This window comes from Phoxinus phoxinus (assembly GCF_949152265.1).
Source record: "Phoxinus phoxinus genome assembly, chromosome: 20".
NCBI classification, from domain to species: domain Eukaryota; kingdom Metazoa; phylum Chordata; class Actinopteri; order Cypriniformes; family Leuciscidae; genus Phoxinus; species Phoxinus phoxinus.
The window spans coordinates 25,870,771-25,894,193 of record NC_136895.1 but is presented as its reverse complement, the minus strand read 5'-3'; the positions used below and the strand labels follow the sequence as shown (position 1 = coordinate 25,894,193).

The 23,423-nt window shown below is 41.2% G+C and overlaps 2 protein-coding genes across 6 annotated transcripts in view; one reads left to right on the top strand and one right to left on the bottom strand.

Annotated features, from left to right (window-relative positions):
* Window positions 1-2,958: 2,958 nt before the first annotated feature.
* The window catches only part of LOC306987861 (uncharacterized protein), a 434,965-nt gene continuing 414,500 nt past the window's right edge, over window positions 2,959-23,423 (top strand). For all 3 annotated transcript variants that reach the window (XM_079592458.1, XM_079592459.1, XM_079592457.1), the window contains exon 1: window positions 2,959-3,773. The gene's annotated coding sequence lies outside the window, so the exon portion shown is untranslated. The remainder of the gene's footprint in view (window positions 3,774-23,423) is intronic.
* Window positions 6,735-22,354, bottom strand: LOC306987892 (uncharacterized protein). 3 transcript variants are annotated; one of them, XM_079592519.1, is made up of 6 exons: window positions 21,719-21,881; window positions 14,066-14,401; window positions 12,458-12,787; window positions 11,820-11,942; window positions 11,650-11,681; window positions 6,735-8,524 (listed from the first exon to the last, which is right to left on the bottom strand). In XM_079592519.1, the coding sequence occupies exons 1-6, from the start codon at window positions 21,762-21,764 to the stop codon at window positions 8,402-8,404; spliced, it is 990 nt and encodes a 329-aa protein (XP_079448645.1). In that variant the 5' UTR covers window positions 21,765-21,881; the 3' UTR covers window positions 6,735-8,401. The 3 variants fall into 3 exon arrangements, with proteins under 3 accessions (XP_079448645.1, XP_079448646.1, XP_079448644.1); XM_079592520.1 differs by lacking the exon at window positions 21,719-21,881 and adding an exon at window positions 22,204-22,354 and having other exon boundaries at window positions 6,736-8,524; XM_079592518.1 differs by having other exon boundaries at window positions 6,736-8,524; window positions 11,650-11,677; window positions 11,816-11,942; window positions 21,719-21,878.

Here is a 23,423-nt window from a genome sequence, read left to right as displayed (position 1 = left end):
CAAATTAATTGTGTTCAATCCAGTCATCCTCTCTGTTAGGATTTAAAATAGTAAAAACCTAAAGTACAAGAGGTGAAGACAGTGGACGTCTGAGATTACGTGATGGTATTTGAATAGAGTTTACTGAGTTAGTTGCATAATCTTAATTGCCTCTCTATGATAAGTACCTTTGTCTGATCAGCATAAAATCAGATTTGCATGTTTTACTAGGCATAGTAAAATTACTGCTTAACAACATTGTCCTGTGACACTAAAAACCCTGAGATGACAATACAACACAAAACATTAGGACAATTAATGTTGAATATATTGGTAACACTTTACAATAAGGTTCATTAGTTAACATTAGTTAATGTATTAACTGAGCAATCCATTTGTTGATGTGTTTGTTAACCTTTGTTAACGTTAGTTAAAAATACAGCTGTTCATTGTTAGTTCACCATGCATTAACTAATGTTAAGATTTAATGAAGTATTAGTAAATGTTTAAATTAACAAAAAATAATAAATGCTGTATGCATGCAGTTCATGTTAACTAATGAAACGTTATTGTAAAGTGTTACCAAGACATTAATAATACAACAAAATGAAGTAAAAGAGAATAAATAAACTTTATTTTGTCATGCCAAAGGTGAGTAATCCTGAAAAATGCAATAATTTAATAATTTAACAACATAGGCCTACACAAAATGCACAAATGGCAAATAAATGGGTGGTCATTAGGTCTATTCACTATTTAAAGGACAATCTCGATGAGGCAAGTGCTAAGAGAGCTAGGTCGGGTATGGGCCACAGAGGATTGTTTTGCAATCATTAGCGCGATTGTTGCTGTGAGAGCTGTCTGTACCTGCAGCTAAAATACAACAAAAAGAGCGGCACTCTTCTTCGTTTTTGACACGATGTAGGAGCCAAAATGTGTAAGGGTTATTCTCATTTGTGACCATTGAGTGGCGCTGTGATATCAGTGTATATAGGTAGCCTTCCTTATGTTGTAGATAAGTGTGTTGACCCAGAAAGGTAAAAAGGTTTTGACCGCAATAACAAAAGCGGTGAACAAATGTAAACTTATCTGTAATATAAAGAAAAAGCAAGATGACGCAACGGAAGAGTGTTCTTCTTTTTCCTTATGGAGGAAGTAAACAATGTAAAACCAAAACGCAAGAAAGTGAGTCAACCTAATTACTCCGGGACCAAACAACTCAGAAGTATTGCATTTAGCTCCTACACACAATATGGGACGTCTGATTACCACAGCACTTGCTTACATCAGTTAATAGTTCATAACCTATTGCTTCAACTGATCTCAAACTTCTTTAACTTCAGTAAACACACAGAAATGAATCGATCAACTGCACACAGTATACCACTGTGCTTGGCCATGAACTAAGCTGATGACGTCACATGCAGGTAGGCCCGCCCTCACGTGATATTGATTGGTCGATTGATAAGCTTAAATCTGATTGGTTAAAGAGTATGAGTGATCTGTGTAGGAGGAGAAGCTGCCAGGAAAGTCTCAAAAACACACACACACAAATCCAAGGCGATTCACACGTGAATGACGATTTGCACATTGACATTCAAGGATAAACTTGTACATTTTAAACATTCAAATGTTTTTCTACAAATCCACGAATTGTGTTTTGCATTTGTGAAATATATTTTACGAATATATCATTTTATTTTGTGCATGTGAATTACTTTTTGTGAAAAACAAATTTTTACGCACGTGAATAATTTTTTTTTGTGTGTGTGTGTAGGCTACATGAATTAGGTTTCATGCATGTGAAATTGTCTACACATGTGTGAATCATGTTTTTTGCATGAATTATATTTGAGACAATTCTGCCTCCATACGCAATCTGGTGTTTATAAAACACATCGTAACTCTCAGGGGTATTTACATGAACATTTGGGTCTAACCATGTGGAGTTGTATTACATTGTCTACATTGTGTGTTGCTATGTGAATATATAAAAATGAATGACAGTAAATCTACAGGCTATCCTTTAGCTGAACAAGTCGAACTCATTCTATCTATTCGATAGACTATAATAGGTGATGATTTATTATTTCTAGCTTTCCTCAATGGGGTGTCGATCAGAACACACTGGATTGAATCAGTTCCATGCAAAGGTGGTTTATTGTTGACAGTTTGGCTATACACAGCAGTACACAGATTGCTTGAAGTATTTAGATGTGTATGTTTGTGGTCTACAAAGGGAAAGAAATAAAGATATATATTAACAAATGTCTCTAGTATTATTATACAAACATTACTTCCAAATCTACATTTATCAAATAAAGAATTATCAGGTCCGATTCTATATTATATAAAGAAACCAATATACAAGCAACGAAAATATGCAATAGCGCCACCCGGTGGTCAGAAATTGCATAACATTCAAACCGAAACTAAATCTGAGGTAATTTAAATGAATGGCACATAATCATAAAGATCGCGTCCTTAAAGGAACACTCCGACTTTTTGGGACTTTAGCCTATTCCCCTTATCCCCCAGAGTTAGATAAGTCCATACATACTTTTTTTCATCTCCGTGCGTGCTATAAGTCTGTTTGACGCACCCACCGCTAGCCTAGCTTAGCACAAAGACTGGGTGTGAATGGTTGCAGCTAGCATACTAATCCAAATAAGTGACAAAATAACGCAAACATTTTCCTATTTACATGTTGTGATTTGTATAGTCACAGAGTGTACAAAAAACAAAGTCACATGAGACACAGACATATTTTAACCGTATAAATACTGGGAACTATATTCTCTGAAGGCGAAGCACTGCTACTTGGGCGGAGTGATAACCGCAGCACCTGAGACGCGCCGTGGTGAGGAGCAGAGAGTTCGTTTAGAGTTTGGGTTACAGAGTCAGCAATTTATAAAAAGTAAAAGCGTAGTTTACAATCATGGATTTTCGCTGTATTGTAAAGAGCTGTGACAATAAACAGGGAGACCAGGTAATACCATGATGTTTCATAGAATTCCAACTAAAAACGCTGACCGGATAAAGAAATGGCTACTTGCTCTCGATATTGATCAAAATACACCTAATGAGATTATCAAGGGACATTATGTTTGCTCGTGCTCGGTACATTTCACTGAGGACGACTATTTTCAAAAAATGGAATTTGCCACAAGGACCATGAAACGTGTGCTGAAGGATACGGCCATCCCATCGATATCACATACAGGACAAAGTGGAGCGGCTGCGGTAATGTTAAGTGTTCCGTTATATTTTTAAATGTTTAGCCTAACGTTACTGTAACAGTGCCATTAGCTAACTTAGATCTAATGTAACGTTAGTGACACTATTATCTGAATAGGGTGGTACCTACTATTGCAGTTGTTTACGGGCTCCATGTATCTCCTGTAATGTTAGCATTGTTGCCTCGAACGCGCTCTGTCGTCTCAGTAACACTTGAGCGGAGCTAGAGGTCACGTTGGTTTTGTTGACAGAAGAAAAAACGGCGCTTCTCAGGTGCTGCGGTTATCACTCCGCCCAAGTAGCAGTGCTTCGCCTTCAGAGAATATAGTTCCCAGTATTTATACGGTTAAAATATGTCTGTGTCTCATGTGACTTTGTTTTTTGTACACTCTGTGACTATACAAATCACAACATGTAAATAAGAAAATGTTTGTTTTATTTTGTCACTTATTTGGATTAGTATGCTAGCTGCAACCATTCACATCCAGTCTTTGTGCTAAGCTAGGCTAGCGGTGGGTGCGTCAAACAGACTTATAGCACGCACAGAGATGAAAAAGGTATGTATGGACTTATCTAACTCTGGGGGATAAGGGGAATAGGCTAAAGTCCCAAAAAGTCGGAGTGTTCCTTTAAACTCGAAATAACAAGAGTTCCAAATACTAATGTAACGATCACACATACACATGTAGGCTACAAATCAAACACTGTGTGCAATACATGAATATTAAAAATGGCAAGTAGCCTAATATCGAACATAAACGGCACATTCACATTTACGATTTACGGATTCATCTCTTAAACATGCATCACTTTACAGCTCCTTAACAAGTATTGATCATCAAACTAGGTAAACAGTCAACTTACATTTATTGACGCACTTTGCACACACAGTCTTGCTTGTACAGTCCCGCTCGTACAGTCGCGCTCTCTGCTGATGATGACTGACAGCAAGTAGCGCATGCGCACATGACTCGGCCTTTCCAAAACTATCTTTTTAGCGCGCTCAATCTCAGTGCAGCGGTCTGACAGCGCTCGTCAATGTCAACATTGTTTAGCCAATCAAATCGAAGGAGGCGGCGTTTACTGTTCACATAAACTCACCACGCATTACCATCGCGTGTGCAAAACTACATTCTTGTTAGAACAATATAATAAATTGTTCTATAAATGATATTGTTCTATATAGAACAATATAATAAATTATTCCCTATTGTTCACAACATCGTTTGAGTTTAGGAACTAAATGACAATGAACAACATGTAAAAGACAATCATGATTATCTATGTCTGGAAAGTTCTTGTAGCATATATTATAGTAAGTATATGGGACGCCTGAAGTGTTCGCCTGCACACCCAAGCCAAGCACGGTTGAGCCTGGTTCGGAAAACTCATTGGTAAACCAAGTCAACATTATCAAGCTGCAGACTCGGAGCCTGCTGCATCTACAGTCCCCGCACCCAGAGTCCCGCATTCTCAGTCCCCTCGTTTTTCGAGACAGCGCCTCCTGCTGTTCGGAAGATCGTATAACACCCTTATCCAAATGCCATTGAAAACATTGGAATGCAAGATTACGGTCTCTTTTAATTTAAAGTTATCCAAATAAATATTTGCGTTCCCTGCTTGATGCATGTACCAAAAAAAAAAAAAAAATCATTGTGTTCTCAAACTAACTAATTACCCAGTATTTATTTTTTGAGCGTGGGTGTAATTGAAAGGAAATTACTGATGTAACAGATACAAATACAGATTTAACTATCATCTGAAAAATATGATGTGATATTATATTGCTACAATGTTTTAGTTTGTTTTTGTACAATGTTTCAAATTCCATTTTTTCTTTCAGTTCAACATATAATGGTCTAATTAACATTATACCATGCTAACATTACAAAACCTGTTTTTTGATATTTTGCATGTGAAGCAAAACTCAAATAATAGACAAAACACCAATAATAAACAATTCTGTACTTTATTTAACGATCACCTTAATCACTGTCATCTTGCTGTAAACAGGACAAAGCAAAAAAAAAGGAAAAAAGAATTGTGTTAGTGACTTTATTTGTGTCTTCAATTGCATTCAAAAAACCTCCATTTATAAATCTGGCTTTCTTAAAATTGTGGACTGGCAATACAAGCAATGGTAATGTTGCTGGGTTCGGCAGGGGCGACCGCATCGATGTACGGTGTACCCTGGAATACAACAGCATACAATTGCACTGTCACACACAGTCTTATGATCTTTCAAAAAGCAAAAAAAAAAGATGTTTGCTAATGTTACCTTCATGTTGCACTGCTCTGTTGAAGTGTCCCTTAACATGTTTCTGAACTTTGGACAACTTTGTCGGATTGAAATATATCGGGGCACAGAATGGGCAGTGAAAATCACTGCAGCATTTAATACATTTCTGTATTTCTGGAAGTGAATTCCCCGTTTGAATTGTTATATCCATCTTCAAAAAAAAAGAGAGAGTCAAACTCAAATTAAAAATGTAAGACCACCCCACAGAGCCCATACAGTCAAATTTCAGTATATACAAATTAAAACAAGGAACCCTCAAAAAAGAAGACCAAATGACACATTCTAGCTCACATGTTACCATAGACTGGTTAATACATAGTGAAGGCATAGCAAATTTGATTATTAGGCAACTGTAACCTATGAGTTGTGAATGGCTGGCAACAACTTCATATCACAGTAAAATTAATATTGATCCATTTGAATACTTTACGTTTTATAAGAACTAATTTAAGTAGTCTACATAAATTATATAAAGTAAAATAACTACTCCGGCATTAATTAATTCAATAGTTTTAGGAGAAAAGTTCCGATAATTAAAAAAAGGTAAATCTGATTAAATAATTAATGATGACATTCTTTGATATTAACACATATAATGTATTTAATTGGTCAACTTTAATGTCAACTAATTTTTTACAATGGCTTGTCTACAATAAGTCCATGGTTAAAGGCTAACGTTAGGGAAAAAGGCGAAAAAACATGTTAACGGCTCAAATTTTGTTACAAACTATCATTACAAATATTAAATAGACTGTTCATATATTGGTGTATCGATGAGCTATAAAGTAGTTTGATTAAAAAAAGAAATCATTGAATAAAATTGACGATACTCACGTTTCGGTTCTTCACGTGTTTATGTGTTTATCCGATCCAATTTGATAGGTGGCGCTGTCTCGAAAAACGAGGGGACTGAGAATGCGGGACTCTGGGTGCGGGGACTGTAGATGCGGCAGGCTCCGAGTCTGCAGCTTCATACTACTCAACCAAGTTGCTGCTGGAAGAGGTGTCAGTGAGGCCAGCAGGGGGTGCTGTTCATCCTGCGGTCTGAAAGTGAAAGTGACGTGTAGCCAAGAATGGTGTCCCAAAGTCCCATACTAGGAGTTACACACACTGAGTATTGAACAACACACTCACAGTAAACACACAGTGGGCAGCTCATTATAGTTCTTGGAAAGTGCATTATGTTTAATAAAAACAGAATAAAAAAACAGAGATATTTCAAGCTTAATTCCATTGTTAAATGTATTTACAGGCTCACGTTTAAAGAACCTTTTCCCTGTCTAATGCATTGTTAAAGCAAATTAAATTATATATATATCATTTTAGCTTTCTCTCTGCAGCTCTTCAGGAAAGAGACTGAACTGACCAGTCAAGTGCAGATGATCATTTCCATCACACAGGGATATATTCTACAATACAAACACATTAAGAAAACATAAATACACAATCAAATCACACTGAAAAAAGTTAAGAACTGAAATAGACAAAATGGAGGTTAATAGAGGGATAATGTCACAGTAGTCTTTAATTTGAACACCCCACAGGTCTCCATCTTCCTCACATCAAATACAAGAACTGTAAAAAAACTGTAAAAAGGCAGAACGATACACTTTCCAGATTTTTGTGTAACAGAAAAACATTCACCGTTACAGATTTCAACATGTATGAATATATACAATCTATGATAAAAATATTATTTTACCATGAATATCATTCAGATGTGTAACACCATTAAAATGCTTGCGCAGCAGCCAGTGGCAGTTATGGAGTATATATAAAAATACAATACCAAATACATAAACACATATTTGCCATTTTTCTACCTGCTTCGATTCGCAATTCAAGTCTTTCAGTGCAGTTTTTACAGGTTGAGTTTCTGTGGTTCAGAGTTTGATCAAGGACACAATGGTGATATTTCATGGATCAACTCTTGCTGGATTTGATCTGCCTTTTTTTAACCACAAAACTTTGTTAACCAGACATTCAAGCATAAGTATGGAGTGTGAAATGTATAATTTTTCAAGTATTTCAGGTCAAAAACAAACTGTTTCTATTGCCATTACGGGAATAACCCTGAGAGAACCTTAGCTAAAGTTCTGAGATTAACATTCCCTGATAGTGTAGCCTAGATGACAAAGCTAAAATTGTGAAAAGTAATATTATCAGGCATTCTACAGCATCAGTACTAAGACTGAATTGCAATAAAATGCTCATTTGACCGTATATGAAGAGCATTTGCATCTTGAAAACATTAATTTTCCTAACCAGTTATAAATGAATGTAAACAAAACAGAAGATATGTCCAGATCACGTTTACATGCACCCACATGATCTGTTAGTAATCGGACTGATGGCTCAGATGGATTGACGTGCCTTCATGTAAACACCTCAATCAATCCAATTTGCATCAGACTGAAAAGGGTAGTGTAGATCTGAAATGCTCGTATCAATAGAAAAATAATAATAACACATTACATGTCGAGCATCTTCTGAACTGGTTATGGATGATAATGAATATTTAGTAAACCTATGATCTTCTAAAGCTCTTCTGAAATGTTTGTCAGCTTTCTTTCTTTTGTTGTTGGTTTGTTATCAATGTAAACACTTCAAGTATACTTGAGGCAGCTCCGGTGATTATCATGGCGACTTTCTCCTGTTCTGAATACACTTGTGCAAAAGTTTTGTTCTGAAAAAAAATTTAAAGGTCCCTTTTCCCATTTCCACGGTTCTCCACGATAACGTTTCGATAACTTTCCGAAAGAGTAAACTAATATGGTATCATGACATTATTTAGCTGAAAGTCAGATGATCTTCTTCCATTTCCTTCTTCCAACTTTCTCATCTCTCTTAATGTTCCTTTTCAGTGACACTATTAAAATAATAATGTTATTGTGGAATCTCATTATCAGCTGCAATCAGTGGCTCATCAGTCTGACCAGTGGACGTCCCGTTAGCAGCACCCGTTTGTAGATTGTCAATCATTTGAAGGGACACTGTGACATCATCCTCCTGAAAGAAAGAAACAGATTCACAGAAGGTAAAGCAGATGTTCAGTATTGATGATTCAGTTGCACAAACACCAAACAGTGTTTTCCTCTCTAATGTTTGCTGAATGTAAAGAGCCCTGGGGGAATTTTAAGGCTAAAAGTAGCTCCTTACAGGCGAATTTAGGAGCAACTCCTAAAAATAATGGGCGTGTCACTCCTAACTTTAGGACTCCTAATTTTTTTCACTAAGAGTAATTCACGAAGCATTTTAGCCCTAAAAGTAGCACCTAAGTCTGGGACAGCTTAAAAGAAGTCGAGAGGACTCCTAACTCACTAAGACCTATTCACAACGGGTCTTAAAATCGCCGCGCGACACAGTGTGTTGGAGACACTCAATGACACGGAGTTATTACAAAGATACCGCCTTAACCGTGAGGGAATACTGATGGTTGTGGATCTTGTGAGGAATGCAATAACAGCGCCAACTAATCGCAACAACCCAATCAGTGCCGAATTGAAATGTTTGATAACACTTCGCTACCTGGCAACGGGGAAAATGCAATTGTGTAATGCCGACGATCTAGCGATATCCCAGCCATCGGTAATGCAGATCCATCCACCAAACCATCAATGCACTCTGTAGACCCCATATTATTCGACAGTTCATAAGTTTTCCTTTGGACATTCGCCAACTCCAAAGAAACAAAGCCAGCTTTATGGATATTGCCGGTGTGCCCGGAGTGGTCTTTGCTATAGACGGATCGACACATATTAAAATAATTGCACCACGTCAGGATGAGGACGTGTTTGTGAATAGAAAGAAAACACACTCCATCAATAGCCAGATTGTGTTCGATGCAAACTTCACAATTCTCGATGTTGTATCCCAGTGCCGAATTTCCCTTTTATTTTATTTTTATTTTCAGCACCAACTGGGCCAGCAGCAGTGACTGATCCTGCGTCAGTTGGGCTTTCTTTTCCGTTTTGGCGAGTTCATAATCCACCGTCATTCAACTATTACATTACTTCAATAGGAGCAATATTTCCTTGCTTTCTATTTAGGCTCATAGGATGTCAATTAACCAAGCAAGTGTTAATGCAAGTGTCGTTTTTCATTATTAGGCAAGTGGTGGTTTTCATTAGGGTATTAGGCTATCTTGATTTAATTTAATTTAATTCACAACTTTTCTCTCTCTCTCTCTCTCTCTCTCTCTCTCTGCCTTTTTAGTATTACACTTCACTGGGGCCTGCACAAACATGTCATTATATATGCATTTTGATGACATTATTATTATTATTTTGTGTAGGACACAGACATATTTAGATGTCGTAATTCCATGATTTGGTGCGTCTGTGTTACGGTTCGCATGATGGCCCTGTCATCTAACAACCAATCACCGTGATCATTGCGAGGAAGCTCGTGCATGATAATTGACGTCATCCATAGCAACGAAGACTCACTCTTAGTTTAGGAGTTGTCATTTTTCCTTACTAAGAGTAGGTCTGAAAGGCGTTGTGAATAACTTTTAAGAGAACACTCCTTGCTAAAATCTTTTAGTGCGATTTAGGAGTACTCCTAGTGGTAAGATAAAATTCTTTGTGAATACGGCCCCTGTTCTTCATTCTGAAGTCAAACAGCACAAGATCAGCGCTCTCTTAAAGTGACACTTCTCCATTTTTTAACCTGCTTTGTATTGTTAGAATGACGTGGTATATGCAAATGAACAAAGTTTGTCCATGTTAGCTGAACCAAGAAATTAATGTTTATTTGTCAGTGGAGCTGTCAAAAGCAGGTGGCACCCATTAAAAAAAAAAACTTTCTACTATACACTCACCTAAAGGATTATTTTGAACACTTGTTCAATTTCTCATTAATGCAATTATCTAATCAACCAATCGCATGGCAGTTGCTTCAATGCATGTAGGGGTGTGGTCCTGGTCAAGACAATCTCCTGAACTCCAAACTGAATGTCAGAATGGGAAAGAAAGGTGATGTAAGCAATTTTGAGCGTGGCATGGTTGTTGGTGCCAGACGGGCCGGTCTTAGTATTTCACAATCTGCTCAGTTACTAGGATTTTCATGCACAACCATTTCTAGGTTTACAAAGAATGGTGTGAAAAGGGAAAAACATCCAGTATGCGGCAGTCCTGTGGGCGAAAACGCCTTGTTGATGCTAGAGGTCAGAGGAGAATGGGCCGACCGATTCAAGCTCATAGAAGAGCAACTTTGACTGAAATTACCACCCGTTACATCCGAGGTATGCAGCAAAGCATTTGTGAAGCCACAACACACACAACCTTGGGGCGAATGGGCTACAACAGCAGAAGACCCCACCGGGTACCACTCATCTCCACTACAAATAGGAAAAAGAGGCTACAATTTGGCGTAAACAGAATGAGAACATGGATCCATCATGCCTTGTTACCACTGTGCAGGCTGGTGGTGGTGGTGTAATGGTGTGGGGGATGTTTTCTTGGCACACTTTAGGCCCCTTAGTGCCAATTGGGCATCGTTTAAATGCCACGGCCTACCTGAGCATTGTTTCTGACCATGTCCATCCCTTTATGACCACCATGTACCCATCCTCTGATGGCTACTTCCAGCAGGGTAATGCACCATGTCACATAGCTCGAATCATTTCAAATTGGTTTCTTGAACATGACAATGAGTTCACTGTACTAAAATGGCCCCCACAGTCACCAACCCAATCAACCCAATAGAGCATCTTTGGGATGTGGTGGAACGGGAGCTTCGTGCCCTGGATGTGCATCCCACAAATCTCCATCAACTGCAAGATGCGATGCTATCCTATCAATATGGGCCAACATTTCTGAAGAATGCTTTCAGCACCTTGTTGAATCAATGCCACATAGAATTAAGGCAGTTCTGAAGGCGAAAGGGGGTCAAACACAGTATTAGTATGGTGTTCCTAATAATCCTTTAGGTGAGTGTATAGGCAACAAGGTTTGATTGAAAGCCCATTTTACCAGCAGTGAAGTATCCATTTAAATAACTGAATAATTTTTTTTTTCTGTGTTGATTTCTGAATGAGAAAACACATGGTTTCAGACAGAAAACTTCAAACACACACACAACTTGCAGATCTCTATCGGTTATAAAGAGATTCAGAGTTCACAGTATCTCACCTGTTGATGATTATCACGCGGTGTCCATCTTCCTGTTTGAACAATAAAAACAAACTCTTACTTTCGCCAAATATAATAAAAATACACACCTTAATATTTTTTTAGGATTCTTTATGCACAGTAAATCTTATATTTATATTTTGTACAAATCAGCTGTAAGTAATACTTGCCTTCTTTATTTGATCTGTAGTAACAGTAAATCCCAGCAGCAGCAGCAGCCATAAACAGAACAACAGCAACACATATTCCTATTATAGCAGCTGAAGATAAACCTGAACCTGAACCTGGAGGAGCTAAAGACACACACACCATTATTACTAGAGATCAGCTAATAATCAACTCTACCAATCCACCATATTTTTCAACGCAGACGTGTGTGTAAGACTTCTGATTTATTACCCGCTATAGGGAATCAACAAGAAGAATCTCAGTAATCTGTAAAACTGTTTGCGCTACAAACCAGTGTGTTTCTATTTAAGACGGTACATTAAAATAATATGGTAAGAAACACCAGTTTTCAATATCAAGCTGCATAATGAGCAGTTTTAAACAGCTACAAATAACTGGAAAAGAATGACACCAGAAGCCACACACATTATAGTTACAAATGGCCGTGCTCGTTCTTACCTGAAAAATAAGGTGTATATATTTTTATATTTAGATATACACCTGTACATATCCAAACTCAATCTTTTAAAACAGGCCACAATGAAAACAATTTAAAAAAAACTTTTTCAATTTAAATATAGTAAACTGTATTTTAAACCCGCTCAAGTGAAAATACACTGAATGATTAAACGAAACTCACCGGTGGTGACAGAAACACTGAAGCTGTTAGTGATGCTGAATCTGCTGCTGTTGATCAGTAGTTTATATTCTCCAGCGTCTGTGTTTCTGGTGTGTGTGATGGTCAGAGATCCAGTCTGATGATGCAGCTTCAGTCTGTCTCTGAATCTCTCTTTACACTGAACATCTGTACAGATCTTACTCTGATCTCCAGTGAGTTCAGCGATGAGAATATTATTAATATTCCATGCTATTGAATCATTCAGTTTTCTTACTACAGTGTATAAAGTAACAGATTCTCCCTCCTTCACTGACTTTCTCTTCATTTTATCTCGTTCAGCAGCAGAAACACCTGAAACACACACCAACAGACGATTAGAGCATCTTGTTTTGAAGGACAGACACAAGACATGAGAGAAATGTGGATATGAAAGCGATAAAACATGCTCTCTTCTGAAAAGCAACATTTATCCTTCTTTGTGATTATGAAAACATTTTATATGTTTACACATCCACTCATCAGACACACATACAGTACATACAACCATCATGCCGTCCACATCTGACTCATATTTTGCCCCTTTCCCTTATCTGTGCACACAACCAAGTATTCAATACTTATTAATATTAAATATTTGAGTATTGCCCATTTTATTTTTATTCATTAAAGTTATATACCCTACATTAAGGTAACGTTTCATGTTTTTCAACAAAACATTGTTATTTATACTCCTGCTGTGTGAACCATATTAACATGTCATGGACAAAATGCTTTTGGATAATTTTTCAATTAAAATAAATATACTTTTTAATGTTTTAATGTCAAGAAAGACTGCTTGGATGGGAAAATTGTGTTCTATATTGCAGAAATCACAGTCTGAGAGCAAAGAAAATATTTTCAAGTGAAATAATGTACTATGAAGATGACTTGTTCGTTTGGCCGGTTCATCCAGATGCAATGACATTGGGTAGCCTACATTGTATTCTTACTGTACTACCGCATATGCTGCTGTTGGTGTCGTTGGATATTGCACATTCCGATCGCAAAAACCTTCAAATTCCCTTTGTCTCATCAGGGGGTAGAAAAAAAAGTCTGATAACTGATGCTGATGCTGCTCCAAATATCAGTACAAATTAAGCGTATCCTTACATATTTCTTGCTTCTAGCTACCTTTTCAGAGCGGCCCTTGGAAATCAGCACAAGCATATGCGGTGAACTTCACATACTTACTGCTGCTCCACTGTCATGAAAACAATTGAATATTACTTATGAAGAAACAATAATTTTGTAAAAATTTTGTATAATAAAAATTATACAATTTTTTTCCCCAAAAATTCAAAAACTTTTTTTTTTTAAGCACCACAGTCACATGCATGTTTATCGAGCATTTACAAAAGTTTTGAACCTGGATCAGACAATCATAATCAAGAACTGGAATTATCTATTATTATGTAGGCCTAATAAAAAAATTTTTTTTTTACAAAATCTATCCACAGCATGTAAAATACATAGGCCTACCATTTAATGTGATATATTTTTTAAAACTCGGAATGTCAATGAAAAATTCACTGAACACAATAATGATGTGATTTAAATGGACAAGACTTGCTCTTAAACATAATGACTCACCATAAACAGAAACATTGAAGATCTTTTCTTTGTCGCTGTTGCTGCTGATGATCTTTAGTTGATAAACTCCAGAGTGTGTGTTTGCGATGTTTGTGATGGTCAGAGATGCAGTCTGATGATCCAGCTTCAGTCTGTCTCTGAATCTCTCATCACTATCTTTACACTGAACATCTGTACAGATGAAACGGAGATCTCCATTGATTTGAGCGATGCGAACGCCATTATAATACCATCTAATCTTCTCTTGTTGGTTTGTTTGAACACCAGTGTATAGAGTGACAGAATCTCCCTCCATCACAGACAGTGACACTTCATCTGTACCGACACCAGACACACCTGGAGAAGACATGAACATAATTATGACCCAAACAAACTGAATGCGTCACATAAACGGCGCTAACGGTCCGGTGTGGATCAACTGGGCATCATGTTAAAGGAGAACTCCGGTGCAAAATGAACCTTTGGTCTAATTACACATTGTTACCTAGTCAACCGTTATCTGAGATTTGTTTTCATGATTATCGAATGTAAATAGTTGTATCTCTAAAAACAGTTTAGCCTATAACGCTAGTATAACGCTAGTATATGGGGCGTAGAGTAATGACAAATAAAAATCGCTTGTTAATACCACTAACAAGGCTCAAAATAGCCCCACACTAACACGGCAGCATAATGAGGGTCCCTACATGCAAACCGAAGCATTGAGAACTGTGTAAGTGTCCAGACAGTTTAATAAGAAGATATTTTATACATACAGTCAACTTAACGAATACAAGCAGAATCCATCTTGGAAAATCAGACTCTATCAGTCGATCTACGAACCACCGATCCAAATGCGCTGAACTGTGTAGAATCTCATATGGTCCAGCGCATTTGGATCGGTGGTTCGTAGATCGACTGATAGAGTCTGTTTTTCCAAGATGGATTCTGCTTGTATTCGTGAAGTTGACTGTATGTATAAAATATCTTCTTATTAAACTGTCTGGACACTTACACAGTTCTCAATGCTTCGGTTTGCATGTAGGGACCCTCATTATGCTGCCGTGTTAGTGTGGGGCTATTTTGAGCCTTGTTAGTGGTATTAACAAGCGATTTTTATTTGTCATTACTCTACGCCCCATATACTAGCGTTATACTAGCGTTATAGGCTAAACTGTTTTTAGAGATAAAACGTCTCCGGTTACTTTCGTAACCTCGGTTCCCTGAAAGGCAAGGAACGAGACATTACGGATGTCGTATATGGGAACTCCTCTCCTCCTTCACTTCCGCTGAAATCTTATAGGCTAACGCCAGCAAAGCTGGCCAATTGACGCAAATATGCAAATACTGAAACACCGTTGCAGTTATAATGCAAGTGCAGCGTCAATTACATCAGAATCGAACAAACGCTAAAATCAATAGCGAACACGGCGGCGAGCGTAATGTCTCGTTCCTTGCCTTTCAGGGAACCGAGGTTACGAAAGTAACCGGAGACGTTCCCTATCAAGGCTACGGAACTTCGACATTACGGATGTCGTATATGGGAACTGTATAGAATCCCGCCGTGGCAGCATAGCGACCACTACAACAGAACAACAGAACCCAATACAAGACCGCCCGCCCAGTATGCGAGCATCTGATAGGCCGAGATTGACCAATAGTGAACCTCAAACCTCTGATTGGTCCAAAGAGACCAATCACAAGCTCACAAAATACTGCCAGAATTTGCATATCCCGAGCAGTTTTAACTAGGGGAAGTTTGCACTGTCGAGCAACAGGGCAACAACAACAGCAATAGAATCAACGCATAGCGGTGACAACTGCAAAACATACACAATAGCACATAGAACAACTCATGAGCAAGCGCAGAGCAGCTCACACATGCTATATAAAATCAACTCACCGAAAGCATCCGAGACGCTACAGAGGGTAAAAATCCAACTTATAAAACCTGGCAAACGTGTTCTGAGAAGACCAGCCAGCTGCAAGACATAAATCCTGAATAGACATACCCTTAGTCCATGCCCATGAGGAAGCGATCGCCCTGGTCGAATGGGCTTTCACGTAAAGGGGGCATTCCTGCCCCAGGCGATCATAAGCCAAAAACAATAGCGTCCACAATCCAGTGAGCAAGCCTGTGTTTAGAGACCCCCCGTCCTTTGTTGCACCCACCAAAGCACACAAACAGCTGGTCGGATTGTCGAAAAGCGGCCGAGCGAGAAAAGTATTCCCGGAGCGCTCTGACTGGGCAAATAGAGCATCCGAACCCTGGGAGGTTGATGGTACAGCGGACAGGGCTGGCAGAGAAACGATCTGCGCTCTGAACGGGGTATCGAGCGACGAACGTAACCCGGCCTCGGTCTGAGAGTTACATTACAGTTTCCCGGTCCAAAGCGAATACAATCTTCACTTACAGAGAAAGCTTGTAAATCCCAAACCCGCTTCGCCGAAGCGAGAGCGAGAAGCAGCGCCGTTTAATCGATAGCTCTTTAATGGTAATCGAGGCTAAGGGCTCGAAAGGCGGTCGTGACAAAGCCTCCAAGACCAAAGCTAAATCCCACGGCGGCACCGAAGGCGGCCGTGCAGGGCATAATCTCCTAGCTCCCTTGAGGAACCGTGTCACCGACGCATGTCTACCGATAGACTGACCGTCAACATGGGGGTGAAAACGCGGCAATAGCGGCCACATATACCTTCAGAGTGGATGGTAGGCTCCCTTCGTCCTTTATCCTGAACTGAAGGAAGCGTAGAATATCCGACACAGAACAGTTCGCTGGGTCTATTCCGATATCCTGACACCATTCTGAGAACACACCCCACTTCAGAGCATACAGGCGCCTGGTGGACGGAGCTCGCGCCTCCGCGATGGTATTCAAAACTCGCGAGTGCAGCGCGTCCTGTCCGCTCAGCGACCTTGCAGCGGCCACACATGGAGGCTCCACAGCCCGGGGCTGGGATGCCAGATCGTTCCGCTCGCCTGGGACAGAAGGTCCTTCCTGAGCGGGATCTCCCATGGCTGTCCTGCTAGTAACTCTACCAAATCCGCGAACCAGGGCTGATTCGGCCAGTTCGGGGCTACCAGTCACCGCCGCCTTTTCCTCCCTGATTTTGCACAATACCATGGGCAAAATTTTCACCGGAGGAAAAGCATAGAGACAGACTCTCGGCCATCGCGCAGTCAGCGCGTCCACCTCTGACAATGCGCGTTCTCGCTCGTCGCAAAGAGGTCGACCTCCGCTCTGCCGAAACGATTCCATATCAGCTTAACCATCCCGGGGTGAAGCCTCCACTCCCCATGGGGAATCCCGCTTCTCGAGAGCATATCCGCCCCGCGATTGAGAACACCGATGTGCGCCGCTCTCACCGAGAGGAAAAACCGGTCCGCCCACAGCAGAAGGGATTCCGCCTGCCTGAATAGGGCTCTGGAATGTACACCGCCTTGGCGATTTATGTACGAGACCACGGAAGTATTGTCGGTCCGATAAGAGATCTGGGTTCCTCCACGGGGCCAGGGCGCGGGCGCATCCGCGGGTGGCCATAATGCGCTTGTGGCCAGAATACCACGCACTCGGGGGGACGCGCGCAAACCTCAGAAATCATCTGTGACGCTTCACTATCTGGATAAGAAAGTAAGCGTCCTTTAAATCCACCGAAGCGAACCAATCCCCGGGGCGAATTTGCGCCAGGATTTGCTTCAGTGTAGTCATCCTGAAGGCGCGCTTGTGAAGCGCTCTGTTGACAGGTCTCAGATTCAGAATGGGTGCGGCCCTTCTTCGGCACAAAGTAGCGGCTGTAGAACCCGCTCTCCTGCTCGCTCGGGGGAACTGGATCTATTGCCTTCTTTCGAGCAAGCTGCACACTTCTTGCCTCAGCACATGAGCGTTTTTGGGGCAAAGTTAATGACTGAATTACGCCGCGGAAGCGCGGTGGTCTGCATTTGAACTGAAGTGTGTACCCGCGCCGAATTATATTCAACACCCACGGCGAAATTCCCGGAATAGCCTCCCACGCTGCCTGAAAACGACTGAGCGTGGGCTGATCTAAACCTGCGGTCATCGCCGCTATGTGAGTGCTGGGAATAGTTATTGACCGTGACTCTGCGCTGCTCGAAGGCAGGGCGGGTACACAGTGTTTGGTGCAAGAGGAGAAAAAAAAGCTCTGTTTGTGAAGTATTGATTTGCTTTATTTCTGAAACATTGACAACATTCACAACACAACTGCACGCGTCGCTCGCAGAACGCTGAGGGACCAAGTGCAATAGAGCGCGCCGCTCGGACGCGGGGCCGACCTGGCGCTCTCTTCTCTTGCCCGAGCGGTCAGGACGACTGATTGGGCCTCGCAGGGGACGCGGTGGGCTTTCTACGCGGGCTCCTCTGCCTCTTGCTACCCTGCCACTGGCCGCTACGGCCTCTACGGGCATCCGGTCTCGGGCGGGGCGCTGTCTGTTGTCTGGCCGCAGCCTGGGGTTGGCGGCCTGAAGCTGAAGACGAACGAGAGCGAGGCTGCTGCGGCTGCGGCGGCGCCCTCCGAGGAATCACGTGGCTCATAGCCTTCGCCTTCTTCTGCGTCTCGGAGTAACGATCGGTGACCTTCTCCACGGCGTCTCCGAACAGGCCTGCAGGGGAGATCGGTGCATTCAGCAGCGTCTTCCTGTCGGCCTCCTGCACGTCCGACAGGGTGAGCCACAGGTGTCTGTGGAGGACCACCAGGAAACCCATCGAACGGCCAATCGCCTGAGCCGAGCGCTTCGTGGCCAGGAGCGCGAGGTCCGTGGCTGAACGGAGATCCCGGATGGCGTCAGCGTCAATAGAGGCGGCGTCATCCAGAGACTTCAGCTGTTTAGCCTGCAGCACTTGGAGAACGGCCATGGCATGCAGCGCAGATACCGCCTCCCCCGCAGCACCGTAGGCCTTGTCAGCCTGGTGGGCCGTAAATCTGCAGGCTCGGGACGGCAGGCTGCGGTCCGAGCCCAGGGCGGGAGCCGACGGGCAGAGGTGTGCGGCGACGGTCTCCTCGACGGGGGGGATGCGGAGGTAGCCGTGGTCCCCCGCCTCGTCCACGGGGGCAAACATGGCCTGGGTGGAAGTGAGGGTGCGCGCCGATTGCGGGGCCACCCACGGCTTCACCACGTGCTCATGCACGTCAGGGAAAAACGGTGTTCCTCTTTTCGAAGCGGCCTGACGGCGGCTCGATTGGAGGAACCACGTATCCAGTTTGCTCTTCGAAGGTTCATCGGGAGCTTTCCACGAGAGGTCCAGTTCCTGGACGGCCTTCGAGAGGATACGGAAGAGCTCGTCCTGCAGGTCCGTCGGGGTGTCTTGCTCCGCGGCCGCCAGCGGCGCGGCCTGCTCCGTACCCCAGTCGTTCTCGGAGGCTGACAGAGACATGGAGTCGTCTTCCTCGCTCGCCCCGAAGGACACGAAGTCAGCGACCTCGCGAGGGGGTTGAAAGGTGGGGTCGGGGAAGCTCACCGGGGGACGGACCTCGACTCTGCGGTTGGGGGGGCCTACCAGCGGCTCGGTGGCGGCGGCAGGCCCAATCCCCGCTGCTGCGCGAGCTTCCTCCCTCCTGGCTTTGAGGGCTCGAAGAGACATGTCCGCGCAGAGGTCGCAGGACCCTCCATCCTTGAGGGCGGACTCAGCATGGGCCAGCCCCATGCACGCGACGCAAAACAGGTGCGTGTCGGGGGGGGCGATGGGGCCCGAGCACAGGTTGCAAGTAGTTGCCATCGGATGCGGGAGACAGTGCAAGTATCTCCGGTGCAACTTCAACGACGGCGAATAATCCAAGAGTTGTAGTATCAGCTTTCTAGCACACGATTTGAGCGTGAAGAGAGAGATTCTGATGTAATTGACGCTGCACTTGCATTATAACTGCAACGGTGTTTCAGTATTTGCATATTTGCGTCAATTGGCCAGCTTTGCTGGCGTTAGCCTATAAGATTTCAGCGGAAGTGAAGGAGGAGAGGAGTTCCCATATACGACATCCGTAATGTCGAAGTTCCGTAGCCTTGATAGGGAACTATTTACATTCGATAATCATGAAAACAAATCTCAGATAACGGTTGACTAGGTAACAATGTGTAATTAGACCAAAGGTTCATTTTGCACCGGAGTTCTCCTTTAACTGGGGACGCGTGCGTGCGCGCAGAGTTTTACCTGGATTTCCAGCCAATTTTAAACGACAGATTCGTTACAGCGAATTTTTCACTGAGAAGTTTCAAAAGCTTTCCACGTTATTGGTTTGTATCATATATGGCTCTGTTGTTTACTCTGTCGCTGTATGTTTCAGACGCCTTTAATGGAAGTTTTAAAGGGACAATCCACCGTTTTTTCATATTAAACTATGTTATAAGACGATTTGATAGCACTTAGCTTAGCCCAGTTCATTCATTAGGATCAAAACAGAGATGAAGTTAGAAGCGACCAAACACCTCCAAGTTTTCCCTATTTAAATACAGTTACACGAGTAGTTACACGACCAAGTATGATGACACAAAATGAAACGTGGCGCTTTTCTAAGCGGGTAAAAAGGATAACTATAATGGTATGGCGGAATAGCACTTGGGAGCACTTCGACTCGGCGCAGTATCATCTCTCCTGAAAAAAATATATTAAGAGGTTAGTGATGTATTATTAGTATTAGCCATAGAGGATATAAGTAGCCTAAAATTATATTTGTAATAATTCATCATCACTATATCACATGTTTCAATATTTCAGTAATAAAATGTGTGGTTGCAACTTTAATAACTGAAGACAAAGTGTTCTACATGTCCAATACAAGATTAGACAACATTCCAGTTCATGCATAATACTATAGCATTGATAAAATTCACTTAATTTAAATGATTATATGATTCTAAGAAGATGCAGTATTACATACAGAATTGTTCTGAGAAGAAGAAATAAAATTAGTTTATTTATTTAAATTTTATTTTATAAATCTGTAGAAAATCAGTTCATGTTCAAAAGAAGTTCATGAGGCATAGCTGCTTTATGTCTAGGGAAAAGGATACAGAGGCGGCTGGTTGTACAAGCAAGAGATCTTCATATAATCAATAATTTTTATATAAAAAATAATAGATCCATTATAAAATGATATATGCAGATAAATAAATACAATTTGTTGGAAAAAATGTAAATTACTTTACAATTTAAGTTTCTTTGTAGCCTATACTTTAACTAAATCTACATCTGTTGTTATTTTGTGATTAGAAGTAATAATTCCCTAAAGAAAATATGATACAGTAGCCTAATGTTGAGGGGTGGACGGTTTCTGAGCTTGACAAGCTGCGTCAAATACGCAAGAATATTCACATGGTGAAACAGGTGGATAGCTTACACTGCAAAAACAAAGCGCTTTATTCGCATACCAGTGTATACAACTGAAATATTCGTTTTTAATCGGTGATTCGTGAATATAGGGCATGAATCTGTCGCCGTTATCTGCTAGAAATCCATAAACTATCTGCGTGCAAGCGCGCGTCTCCAGTTTACATGATCCACAGTTGATCCGTAACACCTGTTTTCTGACTGATATTATAGCCTACACCTATAGGATACCAACACGATATTTGCATGTGTGCAATGTGTGAATGTCAAAACATTTCTCGCAGTCTGGTTAACGGCTAGGCAGATCATCACACCGGAAAAAGCGTAGGTTATATCTTACCATGTTCGAAACAACAGCACAATAGGGGAATAAAGAAAGGTTTCATTTTCGCCAGTTTGTCAAAAAAACAAATGCAGCTTTTGATACAAAAAAGTACTAACTTGTTAATCTGAGTTAAACCAGACGCTATAATTTTTCTTCCACTGAAAATAATGAAAGTGAAAGCAATGTGAAACTTCCTCAACCACTGGCCTATTTTTTTTTTTTTTCAAAACAAACAATAGAAATACTAAACAATCATCCAAAACACCGTCACTGTATTTGTCCACAACCTAAACCCAATCACCAAAACATAATACAAACTCTTCTAAATCACCAACATAATAACATATGGTGGAACACTAAAAAAGAATGTGCATAAAATAACATTTGATTTTAACGTGTAGCCTACTCTCCTAATGCAGTACAAAGCAAAGCATGCTGGGAACAAGATTCACTGTCACTGCCATAAAAAATAGGCTTGTTTGAGATGCGCCTTGCCTTGCCTGAAATGTATGCGAGAGTAGCGGCTGCAGTGAGGGGAGAAGTGAAAAAAGTGCAGGCAAGATGGACAGTTCTCTCTTCTCGAAGTGGATGAGACACCAACGAGATCAAAGGCGGATATCGCGGGATTCACGCTCGTGCACGGTGTAAACTGGATCTAATTTAAGTTCTGTTGCTTTTATAAGAAAATAAATATAATGAACAAGACACTCAAAGTTCTTGTTATTTAATTACATACCAAAGACGTGTTTATCAATCATTTTTACTTTAATTAAATATTTTTTAATAAATATGACAACAATCAAACCCCTATAGAGATCACACTGTCAGAGAGTTTGGGAATACTCACACATAATCTATACACATAAAAACACGAAATCAGAGTTTTAAATTCAACATTTTAAAAGAGAACAATTACATCACGGTTGTTTAAACCAATGAGCACGAAGCTGTGTCGTCAGCAAGTCGTTTCCCATCATGCTTTTGATCAGCAGTAGGCTTGTTTGAGATGCGCCTTGCCTCGCCTGAAGTGTAGTCGAGAGTAGGCGGCTGCAGTGAGGGGAGGAGTGAAAAAAGTGCCGGCAAGCCAGACAGTTCTCTCTTCTCGCAGTGGATCTGACTGTGAGATCAAAGATGGATATCGCGGGATTCACGGGATTCACGCTCGTGCACAGTGTTGCTAATAAACTGGATGTAATTTCAGTTCTGTTGCTTTTATATGAAAATAAATATAATGAACAAGACACCCAAAGCACTTGTTTAATCCCATTCCAAATACGTGTTTATCAATCTTTTTTCTTTCTTTAATACAGACATGTTAGGCTATATAGCCTATATAGGCCTATATTTTTGATAAAAATTACATAATCACATAATCCATAGAGATCGCACTGTCAGAGAGTTTGGGAATACTCACACATAATTTGTACACATAAAAACACGAAATCAGAGTTTTAAATTCAAACATTTTAAAAGAGAACAATACATCACGGTTGTTTAAACCAATGAGCATTAAGCTGTGTCGTCAGCAAGTCGTTTCCCATCATGCTTTTGATCCGCGCAGTCGGTGGAGAGCAACTGCGCGCAACTGCAGAATCCGACAGGTGTGCCTTGCGCTCGCGAGAGATTTTTGACATACGTCAGCATGACATCAGAGCCAGGCGGAACGCAGTCGGACACATTTCTAACCGGCATGCATCTCGCGCTGATCACCGGTGATCGA

Coding starts and splice junctions, on each gene's coding strand:
- LOC306987892 (XM_079592519.1), bottom strand. CDS start 21,764: ATGAAACCTTTCTTTATTCCCCTATTGTGCTGTTGTTTCGAACATG. Junction 14,402..21,718: donor GTGCTGTTGTTTCGAACATG/GTAAGATATAAC, acceptor TGTCTTCTCCAG/GTGTGTCTGGTGTCGGTACA. Junction 11,682..11,819: donor CTACAGATCAAATAAAGAAG/GCAAGTATTACT, acceptor TTGTTCAAACAG/GAAGATGGACACCGCGTGAT.